At 37.9% G+C, this 18,512-nt stretch overlaps 1 protein-coding gene across 2 annotated transcripts; it reads right to left on the bottom strand.

Moving 5' to 3' along the window:
* Positions 1–297: 297 nt before the first annotated feature.
* On the bottom strand, positions 298–16,824 carry rpgrb (retinitis pigmentosa GTPase regulator b). Of its 2 annotated transcripts, none has more exons than XM_038714864.1 (17): positions 16,722–16,824; positions 15,268–15,393; positions 15,030–15,122; positions 14,120–14,182; positions 13,861–14,019; positions 12,938–13,087; positions 11,984–12,142; positions 11,293–11,448; positions 11,042–11,166; positions 10,304–10,495; positions 9,222–9,408; positions 8,664–8,758; positions 8,509–8,568; positions 2,630–2,827; positions 2,514–2,553; positions 2,192–2,310; positions 298–1,521 (listed from the first exon to the last, which is right to left on the bottom strand). In XM_038714864.1, exons 1-17 carry the CDS (start codon positions 16,750–16,752, stop codon positions 1,294–1,296), a joined length of 2,181 nt encoding a protein of 726 aa, XP_038570792.1. In that variant the 5' UTR covers positions 16,753–16,824; the 3' UTR covers positions 298–1,293. The 2 variants fall into 2 exon arrangements, with proteins under 2 accessions (XP_038570792.1, XP_038570786.1); XM_038714858.1 differs by having other exon boundaries at positions 2,505–2,553.
* Positions 16,825–18,512: the final 1,688 nt, after the last annotated feature.

Consider the following 18,512-nt stretch of genomic DNA (forward strand, 5'->3'; position numbering starts at 1 on the left):
AGTGTCTGCAGGTACTCCTTTCAGGCTGCACGCGGCCCAAACAACCTCCACCAATAAAGTCTGTCAGTCTGTTGTAGCCTGAGAGGAGAAAAATAATAAGTATGTGTGTAATGTAACTTTAGCCCAAACTGAAATTTATAAAAGTGTTATTGCTGAATCTGTAGAAAGTTTCCTATGTACTGGGCTTCTCTCCGGCCTGAATAATAAAACTGTAAAAACTGCAGAAAATCAAACAACAGCTCTAAATTCCTGATGTGAAACCTCAAAACTTCCAAAGTAAACAAGAACAACAAGCCATTTTCAGTTTTATATCAAAATGCTTTATTGATATCACAAAAATCCAAATGATACAAAACGAACATGAGAGTCAGTTAAATGAGATTATCGTGTCAGAATATAAAACTGATGCATCTCCTTGAAACGGATACAGATCACATCAAAAGTGCAAATGTGCTCAAGGACCATGTCACAATAAATAAGATTATTTACATCCTCACAGTTTAAAACTCACACACACACTCAGCTGCTTGGTAGAAAATATGTGCCACACAACAAAAACTACTTATTTTAAAGTTAAAAACCGCCCAGCAACATGGTGATACTGGTCGTACTGGTGGAGGAGGAGGCTCAGCTGTTAGGTCACTTGTGAACAGACAGTGGTTGAAAGTGTAGTGGTTGATTTAAAGCTGCACTCACAAAGATGGCCTCAAAATAAAGAAAACAAATCAGAGTTTGGATCGCACCCTTAAAGGAAGGTGTGAAGTTAAACCACATGAGGTCAGCAAAAGATTTTCAGGGGGTGTGAAGTTTCTTTTTAAGCTTCAGTTTGCATCTCTGTTGGGAGGACAAGCGAAGACACTGACAGCATAATTTACTTTCTGTGAATCTGCAGCGTGACAGTTTGTAGAAAAGGGCTGTTTGTCTCTGTGGTGGCTTCACTGTGATTCAGGCATGATGAGTGCGTTAACGCCACAGAGGAGCTGGATGATACCCAGTGAAAACACCAGCATCCCCGAGGGGAGCTGCTGGAAAACACAGTCAAAGGTTCCCTGTGGAGTTTCACACCTCTAGCCATGATATGATGCAAGCTAGTTAACGTGGATGTAAACGATCCTGGATTTAAAAAACACGAGGAAGAACGCACTGTGTTTTGTTGCGTAACACTGAATGTAAACATACCTTTTTTTATGTTTACAAGAAAGCTCCACGGGGCCCCTGTAAGTGGGAACTTTTCACACTTTGGTCTGGCTTTTCAAGATGAACTGAGGCCACCTGAGAGTTTTGTTCCTGGGATCACAGCACAGTGCAGGTTCCAGAGCGGGGCCCCCTGGCTCCAGAGGGCAAAGCGCTCTGCTGTGCTCCGCCTCTCTTTGTATCCGGGACTCTGCTCCCAGCGGCAGAAGAGGAGGGAGGCTCTCCCTGAACGGCTGCGTCCCCACGGACGACCCCCTCCGCTGGGGTTTGGTCCCTGCCGTTGGTCTGCTTGGACCTGGAGAAGGACAGCCGTCTGAAGAGAGAGAGCTGAGAGGAGCACAGTTAGTTTACGATTGTCTAAACACCAACTTGACCATTATTCTGGATTTATCGTCTCCATCTGAGGAAGCGAGAGTGAAAAGTTCATTTCTATCTCAGTACTCCAGATAGTATATCCAGGATTGTGAAACCATGATACTGGGATACTCCTAATCATTATTGAGAAAATAATACACATGTAAAAACACTATCTGACATTTTTAATAACGTAACTGACTAAAATTCCAGCCCTTCGACACACTGTAACCCTGCCCAACAGTATGTTGTGTGGTTCACTTTATTTGTGCAGACAGGGATAGTAAATGTAATGAATGTATTTTTAATTGTAATTTGTGTGTTTTTACCAGGCTTTAAATGATCCTCATTTCCCACAAACACCTTAAATGCTGTATATCAACATACGTACAGGTATGTAGTTTCCCTTTTTCATAATAACAAATGAAAGAAATACTCATATTTCATATTGAGTCAGATAAAGAAGATAGTTTTTCACTTTCTGCACTGAAATGTCTGAAAGGAATTTACTTCTGAAAACAACAGCCAAAGGAGAAAATGTAACAACCGATCTATGGTAATATCATTGCTATGAAGACAAGCACACAGTTGTTCCACCAGTTTGTTTGGTCTCCAGATATGTTAATACGTTTGTTTCTTGTACCTTTTTGTTGGAGCCTGATTGGCTTTTGGAGTTGCTGTCTGCCGTCCCATTGGCTGGTCTGGTGCCGTCGTCTGTCTTTTCTCCACCTGTAGAGTCGGGCTGCTCCGTGATTTCAGCTGCTGTTGATGTTTGATTTACAATTCCATCATTATCACCCTGTTAGTCCAAGTAAGTCTCTGCTTTTTGGATGTGTGTTTTTATCATCACTGCATTTTAATCTGTGGAAATCTTTTTGGTTTTCTCAAGTTTCATTCATGTTTTTAACACAGACTAATTAATGACAGACAAATTAATGTTTTCAGATTAAACAAACCTGCGTCACCTTCCTGCTCTCCGGAATTTTCTTTCAGCTCTTCAGGCTCCTGGAAAGATCAGACGCTACATGTTAGTGTCAACAGGAGTATTAAACGAGTGTCAGACATTTGATCCAGCTCTTACAGGACTCTGAGTCTCCTCTGTTTGCTTGTCTGTCGAGACGTCTAAACTCGAGGACGGCCCCTCTGTCTCAGCTGATGTATCATTATCCTCTTCCTCCACCTCTTCTTCATCAACAGTGTCCTCCACTTCCTCTTCATCTTCGTCTTGTCTTTCCTCTTCATCTTCGTGCGACGTCTGAGCAAAACCTTTTGTCAAATCCTGACAAAAAGAGGGAATTTAAGACATGAAAGACAGATTTTATGAGAATAAGAGCACAACAGTGCCAACAATCCATCTTTAAGTCATTATTTTTCCTAAAGAAGTTTGAGTTGTTTCAACAGTTTTACAGAATATTCCAACAAGACAAAATAACAGCATTCCTCTGCAGTAGGGAATCTGATTTTAATCATTTCCAGGTCTGGATAAGTATGGGAAAATATTTGTTTTCAGACAATTGTCCTTATTTTAATTGCAAATATACACAATAATGAATTCCTAAAAAGAAATTGATCATACAAGGAGATCAAAATACAAGCACCACAAATAACCAAATATTATTGAGCTTGTCTGAACATTTATAAGTTATGCAGTGATGTAGTCATCAGAAACGTAAACAGACTTTTCCGCTTAAGGAACAATTTCTTTATGGCTGCGTTCATCTTTGTTTCCATGAACAGTGAATAAAAACGATAATGATGGACAAAAAATGTAATTGTTTAACTTTTTTCAACAAGTTTTTTGCTTCTTATTTATAAAAAAGACTAAAAACCTTGGGAAACAATAATATAATTTATTATTAATATTATTATTTATTCAATATGTTAATATTATTTAAAAATAATTTTAAAATAATGCGAGAATTGGTAGCAAAGGTTAATTTACTTCCTCTTTGGACAGAGATGTACGGCGTCCAACTTTCTGATTTGAATGAGTTACATTACCTCGCTACAAATATTTAGCATAATAATAGCATATATAGTCCGAATGTTAACAGTTGGATTTTAAAAAACATTTATGTACATAATAAACACCTAGTCTGAAAATTTGTGTCTCTGTAATAAGGTCTAATTAGAATCTTTCATCCTCAAGATTGTAAAACTAAAAGATTAAATTTTTTGAAGTAACTGAGTAGCAGTTGAAAAGCTTTACCTAGGAGGACTGAGCTCAGTTGGCTCTCACATTACCAATTACGGAAGTAGATTTTCTTCAAAGGTAATTTAAAATGAAGAGGAAAGAAGAAAATTGGGTCAGTAAACAACACATAGTAAAATATATATAAGATATGCAGTAAAATCAGGATGTTTCATACTTGAGTGTTAATTTTCCTACCTTAATCTATGTGTTCCATAACTAAACAGCAGAAAATGGATTTCACTTTATTTATTTCACTCTGTTGAATAAATAAGAAAGTAAGCTGACAAAATGCACGGTGCTCCTTCAGACTACAGCAGGGAATAATGGAAAGGGATTACAGGAGGGATTATAATCACAAAAGACAAAAAGAAAACATGCCCCACCTCATCTTCAAACAAGCCAATCAACACTCAACAAAAGCTTCAGACGTCAGAGTTTATGAAGATTAGCTGAAAAGATTAGTAATGTAATTAATCTTCAGAAACATTTAGAATTTTTTTTTATTGATTAAGTTATTTAAGAAGCAAGACTGTCAAACACTCTGTTTCCAGTTTATTTAATGTGAGGATTTGCTGCTTTCCCCTGTTTTATATCATCGTAAGCTGAATATTTTTGGGTTTTGGACTGCTGGTTCTGGGATCTAATGACGGGCACTGTTCACTATTTTCTGACATTTTAAAGACAAAAGTATTGAAAAGAAAATATTCAAAACTTGCCTTGAGTTCTGTTTTTATTGGTTAAGTTTGATGTATTAGATAATTACATCATAATCATACTTTGTATGTGAAGAAAAAGTTGTATTATTTCAAGAATAAAGTCATCATATCCATGAGGGACATGGTGACCTGGTTAGAGGCTTCTCCAATAAATATTTTATCAGAGATTTAAGGATGTTTTAAAGCAGACACTGAAGCACAGTGGGACATCAGACAAGTGCAAAGACCTCATGGCGTCATAAAAAGATTAAAGCTCGGCCATTCAAAATACTATGACTTCATTGTTGAAATGTCCGATAAAGTGTATTTATGGGAACCAGAACAAGCTGTCAGGATGTCACTGAATATACAGTGGACTTGTGTTTTAGTGAGGTGTTTTTTAGGTACATATGCTCATTGCCTCAGACAGATATAGAAAGATAAGGAAAATCAATCCTAAAGTCTTTGCTAGGAGCTCATTTTTGAGAACACCACACAAAAACAACATAATTGAAATAAAACATAATTATTTATTACAAACACAGAAATTAATAAAACCAGAAGAAGAAAGTAGAAAGAAGGAGCAAAGTAGGCAGAAGAAACAGTCCAGATAAAAATGTAAATCTTTTAATTTGCCAAAGCAGGAGGTCATTAAAACACTGGTACTTTCTGTTTAAAATTTTACTGAGCCACTGTTCTTTAACCCAAATATACCCATTTTTAAGCTGCCAAAAAAAGAAGTAAACAAAGCCTTTAAAAGTAAAACATAATTTTTTTCATTATCTAAGGACTGACCGTTCTGAATCAAACATTATGAGAGAAGCAGCTCAGAAAGGAACTTAGAAATGCATTAATTACATGTGAAACAAATGATGAAATAAAGATGAATGATATATGAGCAGAAAGGCACTTTGTGTAAAAGCAGAAAGCACAGGGGTTTGGTTCTTTGAGATGGACTTGCTGTAAACAAGTTATTGTAGCTTCAGCTTAATGGACAAGCTGTAAACACAATACCGACATATTATCACCGTTGTTATGGCTAATACATTAACGAGCGGCTGCCTACGTCAACATCCAGCAGGCACAAAGCAACGTTAATTTTGAGTTGTGTTTGTGTGATTAAAGTCTAATATTCACTCTCGTTCTAGCTTCAGCTTGGTCTCCACCAACTCCTGAGATAAATATTTTCCTGATGATGCTTATTTTTTCTCTGAAATTTGAATAGAATTACTTCTCCTATAGAATTATTTTATTTAGGGCTAAAGCAATTAGTTGATTAATCGATCAATAAACAGATGTAAAAATTTATCAAAAATATTTCTGTCAAAGCACTTAATTGTTATGTTCTCTGGTTTCAGCTTCCCAATGTGAAGATTTGCTGCTTTTTCTGTTTTCTTATCACTGTAAACTGAATATAAAAACATTTTAAAAAGTTTTTGGACTGTTGGTCAGATAAAACATCCGTCACTGGGATCTTCGAAACAATACTGACAGATTGATCAATAATAAAAAGGATTTGTGTTACTTCAGGTTGAGGTACTGCGGCAACACGTCATCCCAAAACTCCTCTGCCTCACCTGCTGCCTGACCTTTGACCCCTGACCTTCTAGATTTAGCACTTTGTTTTTTCACTCCAGCTGACTTTTTCTTAACAACCTCCTCTTCTTCTTCTTCTTCTTCCTCCTCTGCTTCTTCTTCAGCCTCCTCATCCTCCTCTTCCTCATATTTGTTATCAACCTCTTCCTCCTCAGCCTCTTCATCCTCTTCCTCACTTTCTTGATCCTCTTCCTCCTCTTCTTCAGCCTCCTCCTCCTCCTCATTGCTGTCTTCCTCCTCACCCTCTTCCTCACTGTTTTGATCCTCCTCTTCTGCTTCATTCTCTTCTGCTTCCTCAACACTCTCTTCTTCTGCTTCTTCTTCTTCCTCCTCCTGTTCTTCACTATGACTCTCCTCCCCCTCCTCATCTTCCACTTCTTCTTCCTCTTCTCCACTTTCCTCCTCATTTTCAGCCTCTTCTTCCTCACTGCTCTCCTCCTCTCCCTCCCCCTCTTCTTCCTCGTCAGCACTACTCTCCTCTTTCTCCTCTTCATCCTCCTCCTCTTCTCCTCCCTCTGTCTCACTCTCTACGTCACTCTCTTCTCTCTCCTTTGAAGACTTTAAAGACTCACTTTCACCCTCCTCTTCCTCCCCCTCACTTTCCAAATCCCCCTCTTCTTCGTCACCTTCCTCCTCATTTTCAGACTCTCCTTTGCTCTCTTTATCGTGGTTTGACCCTTCGTCACTCTCCTCCTCTTCCTCCTCTACATAACTACCTTTGCTCTCTTTATCTTCAGTCTCATCTTCACTCTCACTTCCTGCCGCCCTGCTTGCTTCCTCTTCCTCCTCCTCTTCCTCAGCACTGCTCTCACCTTCTACCTCATCCCTGCTTCCTTCCTCATCTACATCAGTTTCTGACTCATCCTCTGGTTGTAGAGTGTCGCTGTCTTTGTCTTCTTCTTCTTCTTCTCCTTCTGTTATTTTCACAATAGCCTGACTGACATCCTCCTCCTCTTCTTCCTCGCTTACATCTGCACTCGTTCTCTGCCCTTCCTCATCTTCACCCTCCTCCTCCTCAGGTTTGGCCATCACAGAGTCCGTCTGCTCCTCGCTCTCCTCCTCACTTTCATCCTGACTCCTTTCCTTCTCGTCCTGACTCCTTTCCTTCTCGTCCTGACTCATTTCCTTCTCGTCCTGACTCATTTCTTTCTCGTCCTGACTCGTCCTACTTTCAGACGCAGGTATGATGCTGATGCTGACCGCGGATTTGTTACTTAAATCGGCAGCGTAGGATTCAGATTCATCGCTCCGTGATTTTGTCATGCTGTCTTTCTTGACACCGCGGCTGCTCTCAGATGGGGATGTTGACGGCGAGCTAAAGCGTCTTACGGACGCCACCTCATTCATTAATAACGATCCTGCTGCAAGAGAGGCCACTCCAGCAAGCAGGCCGAGATTTGACGTATCTTTTCCTGTTTGTTCGGACTGAGCCTCTTTTTTGTTTTTCTCATTCTTGGATTTTTTAGAAAAATCTGTTTTCCCTTTAGATGTCCGGGTTTTTTTCACCTCTGAGAGAAGTCGAGAGCTATCTAAAGTCATTTCATCTAAGGCATCGCTGACATGAAACGCAGGGGAATCTGTGCGACTGTGTTTAGCTGGCGAGCTAACTCTTGCCTCTTGACTTTGCAAGGCTATCGGTTTGCTTTTAACACTGACAGTTTTAGGCTGCACTTGCTTAACTTTCGCCAGTGCAGATTCAGAGCTGACACCTGAAGCTGTCATTCTGGTTTCAGGACTTTGTTCAGAGTCTGATACCAGCTTCCTGCCAACCTCTATCAGCTGACTTTTCCCCTGAACTGGCCTGAGCCGCTGTTTGGACGCTGCCTTCCCAATGTCCCCTACACTAGGAGGTTTGTTTTTACTGGGTTTCCTCTGCAGCTCTTCCACGGCCATGATCAGATTCTCTTTGTTCTGGATGGTTGTTTTCTGTCTATGTGGGCTCTGAGAGGCCGGAGAGTGAGCGCTGTGGCCCCTCAGGAGCTCAGTGGGTAAGGCCCGGCGTGGAGAGATAGCCTCGCTCTTCTGAGACGGGGAAGTTGAAGAGAAACTGCTCTGCTTTAAGAGCTTTCTCTCCTTTTTTTGGGTTTCTTTCTGCCCTTTATTGGTCTTACCATGCTTACCCTTCCTCTATACGCGGCACAAGAAAGCAAGAAGAGGATGAAAAAGAGGCATGCATTAGAGAGGAAAAGAAACATGCAGAGAAATCAAAATAAACAAGAGACAGAAGAAAATAATGAAAAAATAGAAGTTAATTATGTTTCCCAACTCTTTCTGTTTCTCATACTTTCATCAAGGTGGTATATGGTTACTTTATAAACAACATCAGGAAGCCATTTTGGATTTCTAAATTGGGTACTAGACAAGTAGCTGGGGAATAATGCTTGGTGTTTAGTAGAAGAGTTGGGCAACATATTTGCATTCTCAGAATTTAAACGAATAAGAGGAGAATGATGGGGAAGCAAGAACACAAGTTACCTTGTGGACTGGAGACAGAGTGAGTGTTTTATCACCGGGGTCCATCTTCATCACATGTGTCTATCAAGAGAAGGTGGGAAAAAAAGAAAATGAGCAGCAAAATCCTCAATGTTCCACTTATCAGATATCGTTTAGGATGGATTCACTGATCTCACCATATTGAGGAAGTCAGTGGTTTCTCCCAGGCCTTTAACGCTGTCGGTGTCGGTCAGGCTCTCCACAACGCTGTCTGTCTCGCCCCCGGAGTGCTCTGACGAGGTAGAAAATGGCAAGTTAGTCCAGACTTTTTCTGATTCAGCCTAGATTTCTGCAGCACTTCAAACATTCATTTTAATTACTTTTTAATCTTTTGTCTATCTATGGGCTGAGGCGTTACGTCCTTCCTGTCCACCCAGTTCCTTCACATCAGCTGTCAGACAGCATTATATTGCTGTAAATGCTAAATTATCAGTGTAAGGCTAGAATAGAATGCGAGTTCCTGAAGAGATAAATATTTGCAGGAGACATAGAGAAAGCTGAAGTAAAATGAAGTCGGATAAGAGCACTAATATGCTTAAACACCCTCATTAAACGGTATTACGTCTTCTGACAATTGGGTCTGCTTAAACAGAACAAAATGCTATGTGAAATGTAATCCTTTAGAGATGTAACTGCTTTAATGTCTTGGTCTGATCCTGGAGGAAAGGAGGAGGTGGTGGAGGTGAGGTAGGTACCCTGGTGGTTTGACACTGTGCTCCTGTGTTGGTGATTGCCGATGAGCACCTTTCTGTGGCTCAGCTCAGGTGGAGGCAGTCTGGGCGGGATGGTCTGGCTCGAGACGGGCAGCGGAGGGTGGAGGTAGCCGGGCATCATGGCGGGCAGCGTGCGGAACATGGCGCCGAACTGGTCCGGAGATCTCTCCTGTTGGGGTAGGATTAAGAGAGCGTTTCATTTTCAAGAGTCACATTGTAGTGAATGAGCACTTGTGTATGTGGGGAATAAAATAGCAAAACATTTCTCAATACGGATTAAACATTTATTTATAGGCTGCCGTTAAAGCCAGTTTAAATGTTTTGATGCACAAGACATCTACATTTTTTTCAATTTGATGTAATTTTTACTGAAAATATATTGTATGTAGTTTCATAAAAGTTAAATCTGTTTTCGTTGATAAGAAGAATTAATTTTCAGTAGGTCAAAAGAAGTTTCTCAAAATAACATTAACTGCCATTTATACATTTCATTTTGAAGGTGCACCCCACTACATGTTTAAATACTGTATAGTCACTGAAATTCTATTTAGGCAGTGGTAAAACATAACATAGATGTCTGAAAACTTTGTGCCAATTTTTAACTTAAATCTTAAGTATGCAAATCAACAAACACCTGATGAAAAAGGGTTTGAACAACCAGAATATTTAACACAACAGAGACTTTTAAGAGTAAAATATACTGTTTCAGATATTTCAGCATCATAGAGTACGGTCTAGACCTGCTCTTTTATGAAAAGCGCTGTGAGATAACTGTTGTTGTGATTTGGCGCTATATAAATAAAATTTAATTGAATTGAATTGAATATTTACTAAGTAGCTCACCATCTCACCTTTAAAATATATAATCAGTCAAGTATTAGGCAAAGAAATACAGGCTTTTATGTAGGTTATGTTAAACTGTTAAATTAGATCTTCCGCAGTATAGCAAGTAGATTTAGTAGTAGTAGTTGTTTGTAATGAGATGCCTTGTACACTATCACTGTTTGTTGAATCATATCTTGTTTTATCAGTGGATGAATCCTGCCTCCGTGCTCTCTACCCACCCTCTCCCTCCTGCGAACCCGAGCAGAGAGGCTCCTCTGCAGGGCGGCGGAGTCGGCCGTGTCGCCCAGCAGCTCCACGTACGGCTTCTCCAGGTAATCTTCTGTCACGTCGTCTTCCTCCAGAGTCACGTCGCCGCAGCTCTGATCCCTCGGCCGAGCCAACGCCACCATGTGGCAGCCGCCACACGTAGCCTGCACAAAGACACAGCTCACTTTGTTATCCAGCATTTGAAAAATCTAATTAATAACAAAAAATAAATTTAAAATACCTACAAACAAATATCTTTTTTATGTAAAATAAAAATATAATTAATAAAACTGATCATCTAAATAATAATGTTAAAATTCAAGAATAAAAGGTAACAATTATTATAATTATTTTATAAAAATGTAAAAACAAACATAAATAAATATAAATAACAGGAATAAATATAAATCATTATATTGTTAGAATTATATATCTAATGAATACAAAAAGTGCTTTATAAAATGTAAAAAGTTTGAATTTTATGAAATATTCAATATAAAATAAATAAAAATATTAAATTCTAATATTATTTAAAAATGTAAAGCAACTGTGATACATTTAAAAAATACATAAAACAATTAATTCTAATTGAATTTATTGTTGTGAATCTTATTCCAATTATACCAGTATAATCAATATTTCTTTTTCCAATATTATAATATCCAAACAAACAAACAAACAAACAAGACCTGCCCATGTGAAACACCTACAGCCTGAACGTAATACTTGAGGAAGCGAGGACAGAGAGTTGGTTTAAACTGGTTGGTGAAGTTTTCTTCTCCCAGGCCCAGTTTCCCATGTCTGCCGTCTCCAAACGTGTACAGCAAGCCGCCGTCTAAAAAACAACAGCAACATTTTATTAAGTCAGAAAAGAGGAAGAGAGCTACTTTCATCAAACCAGTGAAAAGAAAGAAATAATAAATTAATTTAGAGCTGGTAGTGAAATAAAGGCAGTAATTACCCGTGATCACAGCAGTGTGGTTTTCTCCACAGGCCACCTGCCTGACTCGTCCCTTTTTGAAGTGCTCGACAGGCCGCGGCAGCCGCGCCTCGAAGATGAACGTCCCGTGGCCAAGTTGTCCAAACTGTCCGAGACCGAACGTGTACACGCCATCCTCTGAAAGACCACAAACAGATTTATAAGAGCCTTATGTAATTATTATTAATATAAAGGTATAATTCACCATGTCTGACATCTCCACAAAGATTCCCCCATATTTTATTTCAAGACAATCAGAGCAGGAAAATGTATGTGTATTTCAGGCTATTGTTGCTGTTTTTAATATTATAAAAGATTAGAAAACTTTTATTATTGTTTATTTTTGTTTCAGTTTTTTGCTCAAATATATTTCCTTTTTTTTCACTTTTCAATTTAGAAATTTCAAAACTTCAAGAAAAAAAATAAATCCTCCAGAAATTTAAATAAAATAAACATACTAATAACAATCTGTAAAAAAAACCTCCACTGCAAGTAAAAGTCCTGCTTTCAAACCTTCCTTCAGTAAAAGTATATAAGGAACATGACACAGCATGTCCCGGGCGTCTTATTCACTCTGCAGAAACTTGTTACCAGTGATATCATCCTATAAGTGATGTCAGTCAGATTTAGTGCACAGCCATACTTGTAGTTTTTTAAAAAGATATTTCTCTACCTGTGATTGCCACCGTGTGTCCGCCGCCGCAGGCCACCTGTGTCACCGGCTCCTTGATGGTCTTCACCCGCTGAGGGACTCGGTGTCGGGGCAGCTGGTCGGTGCCCAGACCCAGTTTACCGCTGTCACACTCACCAAACGTGTACAGACTTCCGTCAGCTGAGACAAGAGGAAAACACTTCATCCCACAAAGAGGCTAGAAAGAAGCTACTCTTCACTTTAAAAACACATAACTTTCCCTTACTGTTTCCAGATTTAATTATATTTTAGTTTTAAGTTTGTTAAGCAAAATGGTCCGTATACTCAATTCAACAACCAGAACCAGAAAAATACGACAAAATCACAAAGTAAAGCTGACTTTGATCATTTCACATGAATTAAGGTCAGTGTTTTCCAGAGCTTTCAGACACATCTCATGGTCTTCATCAGAGAATGTAGTTTCAGTTATTAAATCTTATTTTTTTGTATGATCGCATTTTATAATTTAGTTATTATATAACGGTAGATTTGTCAAGTGATGACAACTGAAGCATCTCCATGGCAACTGAGCAAATGCAATCAGCTGATGAAGGCCACAACATTTGGCTGAAAGCTCTGGAGGAAGTGGATCTGGAGTTAAGAATTAATGTTCAGGCTCAACTTTGACTTTTGTTTTCTTATTCATTTGGTTCCGGTTGTGCAGGTGAGTACAGAGTTTATTGAGCTTTTTGATTAACCAAATTAAATCTAAAATGTACGGTAATTAAATCTTGGAACAGGGAAGGAAAATAATGTGTTTAATATTAAACTATTTCCAAGGTCAAGGACGAACCTTCAACTCTGGGATTATGTTTTTCGTTCTTTTGGTTCTGATTGTAAAATAATATCTAAATATATATATATAATAATATATGCAAAGCTTTGATAATTTAATGCTTTATTCAGATCGTTTTACAGACTTAAACACCTGCTCACCGGTCACTAAGGCAGAGTGGTAGTATCCACAGGACACCCAGCTGATTGGTTTTCCCACGCTGACTTCCTGTGGCGAGGAGGCGTGGTTCTCCTTCCCTAAACCGATTTGACCCTCCGTGTTGTCGCCCCACATGAACAGTTTACCACTCTCTATGGGCAGTAAATACAAACATCATTTTTATTTCCTCTGCCTTATCTTGTTTTTCAGCATTTATAAAACATAAAGGATGTGTAACAGTGACTATATTTATTAACCAAGGATTTAAAGTTGTACAAAGCGGTATTTTGTGAACTCCTTTTCACGTTACAATGTAATTACTTTATTGATTTTAGGAATTAACTTCAAAATGTCTGTGTTTTGTGCAGTGCAATTACATTAGAAATTGTACTTTTACTCAAATTTAATGACAAAATCTACAGACTAAAACATTTAATTTGAAGAATATACATTTGACAATATTTATAAACATATACATTTAAATATTTATTTAAATACAATAACGTCCAATAATATCTTAAATTTAGAAAAAAAACTATTTACTGACAAAAACCTTAAAGTAAAAAATATATTTACTGTAATTGTACAATTTCTTTTTAATAAAATAAATTAAATTAAATAATAAATAATCTTTTTGTTTAAAAATCTAATTTACTGACTAACAACTAATTAAAAAAAACATTTTTAAATATAAGTTTTATAATATAAGAATATAAGTATAAGTTTTTTTTTATTTAAATTATTTTTTGAATCAAATTTTAGATTTAAAAATCTAATTCACTAACGAAATCTAAAAATAGCTTCTAATAAAATGTTAAATGAAAATTTAGCATTTAAAAATTACATCTACTCACTGTCATCAAAGCTCACAAGCTGCTGTGATGCGCAACTGAAAAGAGGAAGATAAACTGAATCTGAATGTCACCTGTGAGAGCAGCGGAGGTGTTTGAGCCAGCAGCGAGCATTTTGATTGGTCCATGTGAATCAAAGATCTCGATCTTCTGGAAGGCCGTCCTCTCCTCACAGTCACCGAGCCCCAGCTGGCCCTCACTGTTCCCACCTGAGGCCAACACTTTTCCCTGAGCTGTCAGAAAACAAATAAAGAAACAACACTGGCTTTTCAAATTCAAATGTGTTTCAAATTAATCTTGTAATCTTGTAGTCCATCACGCTCAGATACTGACCTGTGTAGATGAGGGTGTGGTTTCTTCCACAGGCCACAAGCTGAACTTTCTCAGATTTAAGAGCTGAAATTATCCAAAGGACAATTAAATGTCCACATGTATTGTTACAAAACTATGACTGTGGGAGTGTTGCACTCCAGAGAAAAAAACAATTCCTAGCCTTTTCCAGAGCTTTCAATCATACCACACAGTCTTCAGATGATGGAGGGGGATGTGTTGACATGCGAGCTCAGGAGCAATTTTAATTTAATTCATAGCAGTTTAAAGACTTTGCTTACAGAGTATGTAACAACTGAACAAAACCCATATGCAGATGAAAACCATATGACACAACTGAAAGCCCTGGATAAAAGCTTGTAAGTTGCCTTGAGTTGGAATGACTAAATTCATACTTGAATACATTTTACAAACCAAATCCACAAAATAATCTAAAACAAGCTCACACTGTACAAAACAAACCAAACAAATAATACAAATATGCATTTATTTGATTGGCCGTAAAGAATAAGATGTATTATCTTGTACGGAAATCTGATAAGCAACCAATTGCCTCCCAGTCTGTCTCTGTTCCTCTAGATTAGACCAGATTAGGGACCCTCCAGATTGGGATTATAATGGTAACAAATCTGTGGGTTTCCCCTACTGCCGGGCTCGTCCACGTCTTCTGTTATGAACATTACCCAGGGCACTATATTTACTTTGCACTTTGCAGATTAAAGATTTTTTGAGGTTTAAATCTGGAAAAGTGACTGTCCCTTAAAATAGTTTCCTGTCCAGGCTGAAGGAGGCAATTCCTCCCTCTTCACTTCTATTCGAGGAGGCTGAAGGCAGCTGTTAGTGGCAGCACTTACACACAATATTGTCTCTTTCTGGGCTAAAATAGGGAACAGAGAGCTATTTGGAGACAAACCTTTGATACAAGTGGGCTTGTTCACAGTCACTTTGGATCCCAGACCGAGCTGGCCCCAGTTGTTGCTGCCAAACATGAAGAGTTTCCCATTTTCTGTGGAAACAAAGACAGAAGTTCCTGAAAGCTTGTTGATTTCTGAGGTGCTTGAGCTGGAGGATTTGGTTTAAAGTGACACACTACATCAGTACAGGGAGAAGAGCTTCTCAATACAGTTAAATACATTTAAAATGGCTCTTACCTGTTATTAAGGCGGTATGCTCGTCGCCACAGGCTATTTTTAAGGGGACGTCATTTTTAAGCCAGAATTTACTCGGGGTGTTGTCGGCAAATTTGCTCTTTCCAAAAGTGAAAACCGCTCCTGATTCTGACAGAAAAGAAAAGGACGACAAGTGAAAAAGAAAAACTGCACCGAACAAAAGATAAAGTGAACACACTAAATAGCAGAAATAATGGTTTTCTTGCTTTAATATCAATATAAAGTTATTAACATATCGTTTTAAAGACAAAATGTTGAGGACTTCATTTTGAGCTCTTGTAACTTGCTTAATTTTTAGCGTTAAACAGATTCTGTGGTGTCACGGAGTGATTTTGTTCATTATTTAGGTATTTATTGCATTGGTTTGTTGGTAGTATGTCACTCCAGCATCTTTCTCTCTAGGACCAGACCAAAATAAATCCAGTTTTTATTGTTGTGATTTTCTGACCTGCATCTCATCATGTCAAATAAATTAAAACTTACATCATTTATCTTACTTACATTGTCTTAGTACATACAATAATCAAATCAATCTTAAAACTAATATCAGCTTTTACATATTTTAGAGATATTCAGAGAAGAACTTTTACTGGAGTAGAATTAATTTTTTTTGTTATATTTTTATGATAACTTGTTCTGAAATCGTCTCCTGACTAAATACATACTTAAATACATAAAATAAATAAATAAATAAATAATCTAAAACAAGCTTGTTCTGTACATAACCAAACTAATATTAGCTTTCATTTTTTTTATTTTCATGATAGAACTTTTACTTGAGTAAAAGCAGCAATATGTAAAAATACTCAATTACAAGTAAACATTAAGTAGAGTATATCTTAGGTAGAAGCATGTGAGTATGTCTCAGCAAAATGGAGTGTTTGATGTTATTGGATTGTTATTATACATTAATGTATTTCACTCTAACATCGTTATATAAGGTGCTATTGGGTATTTTATTCTAGTAGTAAAATCTGCAAACTAAGAAGTAACTAACTGTCAGATTACTGTAATGGAGTAATAATACAAGTTCCTTTTGAAATGTAGTTTAAGTAAAAAGTAGCATCAAACTAATGTACTAACTAATGTACTAATTGTGAAATAACCACGTTATTACAAGAACATGAGGTCTGAAAGAAAACCCATTTACTGGCAGAGCACGTTTCACAACAAACTTTCCAAACACTTCAAAATCAAGTAAAAGAGAACATAAAAATCCAAACAACAGGTACTTGCTCAGTCGTGAGGAACAAACACAGAATACATAAATGTCTTGACAGTTTAAAGCGGAGAAAGTGATGAAAAGGGCTTTATTCTCCGTTAGCCAGCGAGCTAAAGCAGAAGCTAATTAGCAGGATAATCGTGGCTAAAAAACATTTCAGATTTAAAATCATTTTACTTATGATTCCGCGGGAGTGTAAAACGATGAGGGCTACCTGGTATGTCGTCCTCAGCCTCCCCTGCCATCTCTGCGGGACTTTAATCCGCTTTGCTCGGTGTCGTGGGCGTCTTGCTGTCCCTCTTGTTTTCCACTCTGACAACCCGGAAGTAAACAAAACTTCTCCTAGGCTACGACGCGCACCACGTGACCGCTTAAAGGGACAGGACGTCAGTTTCTCTGCAGGCGTCTCATCGCAGAAGAGAAAATTTGTGTTTGGTAGATTATTTCTCTGTTGTAACAATGCTTCTTGGCAATAAATCTTAAACCATTGGAAAGCTTGTTTATGTCCCTTTTAATTGGAGCCACATTTTTAAGGAACATGTTTTTGTGGGATGAGCAGCAGAAAAATTTGCCAAATCTAATCTGAACATATCCAATTTATCTTATTCTGTTCCTGATATAATTACCTGTCCAGGCTGCAGGAGGCATCTCCTCCTCTGAGGCACTTCCTCAGGCTAAAGGCCACTTTTGAGAGCTTCCCATATTTTTAGTTTCATTAATCTTTGCACTAAATTAAATTCCATATTTTTTCAGATAATGATTATTTTTGCATGCTTTCAGTTTTTATACTTGGGTGGCTAAAGGTGCAAATTGCATGAAATCCCAGCTAGTGAAAACAAACGCTCCGTAAGATTGTGTATTCACTTAATATTGTTTATCTTTCCCAAAAATTACTTGCTATAATTCCATTTTTGAATGGAAATGTAACATGGCAGCTTATTTCTTTTAAATAGTTTTAATTATACAGTCATAGTGTTACATCTATTCCAAAAACTGCTATAAACTGCTGTATAAAACGTTTTTTTAATTAATCATCTGCAATCTGTTTTAATTTTGTTTCAATGTTTTACACTTTAAGTTTCTCCCCTGTTTTTTTGTGCACTACATTGTGCGACAAGTATTAGTTACTGTCAGTCATGACATAGTAGTGACTGTAATAAGACAATTTAACAATGTCCTAATATATTTCAGTCAGTCCATAAATAAAATGCACTACAACTCAATGTATATCGATGCAAAATGAATACCATAAGAATTAAACAACAAATAATACTTTTTCATGTTTTTAATAGTATTTTTTAATAGCAGTAAAAATGATTGGACAAACAGCGTGAGCACACAGGTTAGAGCTTCTCTTTATATCGAGGTATCAGATCATGACGCAAAAATTACAAACTAATCTCGGATGAATCCAGGAGAACGCTTTCACTGTAGCGACAGAGATTGCACATTTCAATTCCCCACTCTGACGCCTTCACCGTTGTGTCCCTGAGCAAGACACTTAACCCCTAGTTGCTCCAGAGGTTTGTGACCTACGACATATAGCAATTGTAAGTCGCTGTGGATAAAAGCGTCAGATAAATGAATAATTGTAATAAATGTAACGAGAATTATAACGTACACAGAAAGGCTTTAACCTTGTTTTGTGTATTTCTACTCAGCAGAGAATGTACAGAGGATCCCCCAGTGATCGCTGGTGAAGCAGCCACACTTCAGCTTCTCCAGCCCTATCAAGGTCATGCTGTCGGGTTCCAGCTGCGGGACCCCATCTTTGGAAGCCCGGCGCAGGTAAAGCCGGTCGAAGCGTAACTGACACTTGAACTGAATTTCTCTGTTGGTGTTGATTGTGGTGTCCCATGTGTAGCGGCAATTCTCCGGCTTTCCCAGCTGCTCCCACACATCACAGACGCAGTCAGGAAGGCCAACTCTGGCCACCTAGCAGGTATGAATAAAAAGGTGGGCAATGGATTAATATTTAAACAATGTTTTTAAGTGTTATTATCTT

Source organism: Micropterus salmoides, unplaced genomic scaffold (genome assembly GCF_014851395.1).
Source record: "Micropterus salmoides isolate LMB-PRFRI ecotype aquatic unplaced genomic scaffold, ASM1485139v1 Ms_hic_scaffold_1, whole genome shotgun sequence".
Taxonomy (NCBI): Eukaryota; Metazoa; Chordata; class Actinopteri; order Centrarchiformes; family Centrarchidae; genus Micropterus; species Micropterus salmoides.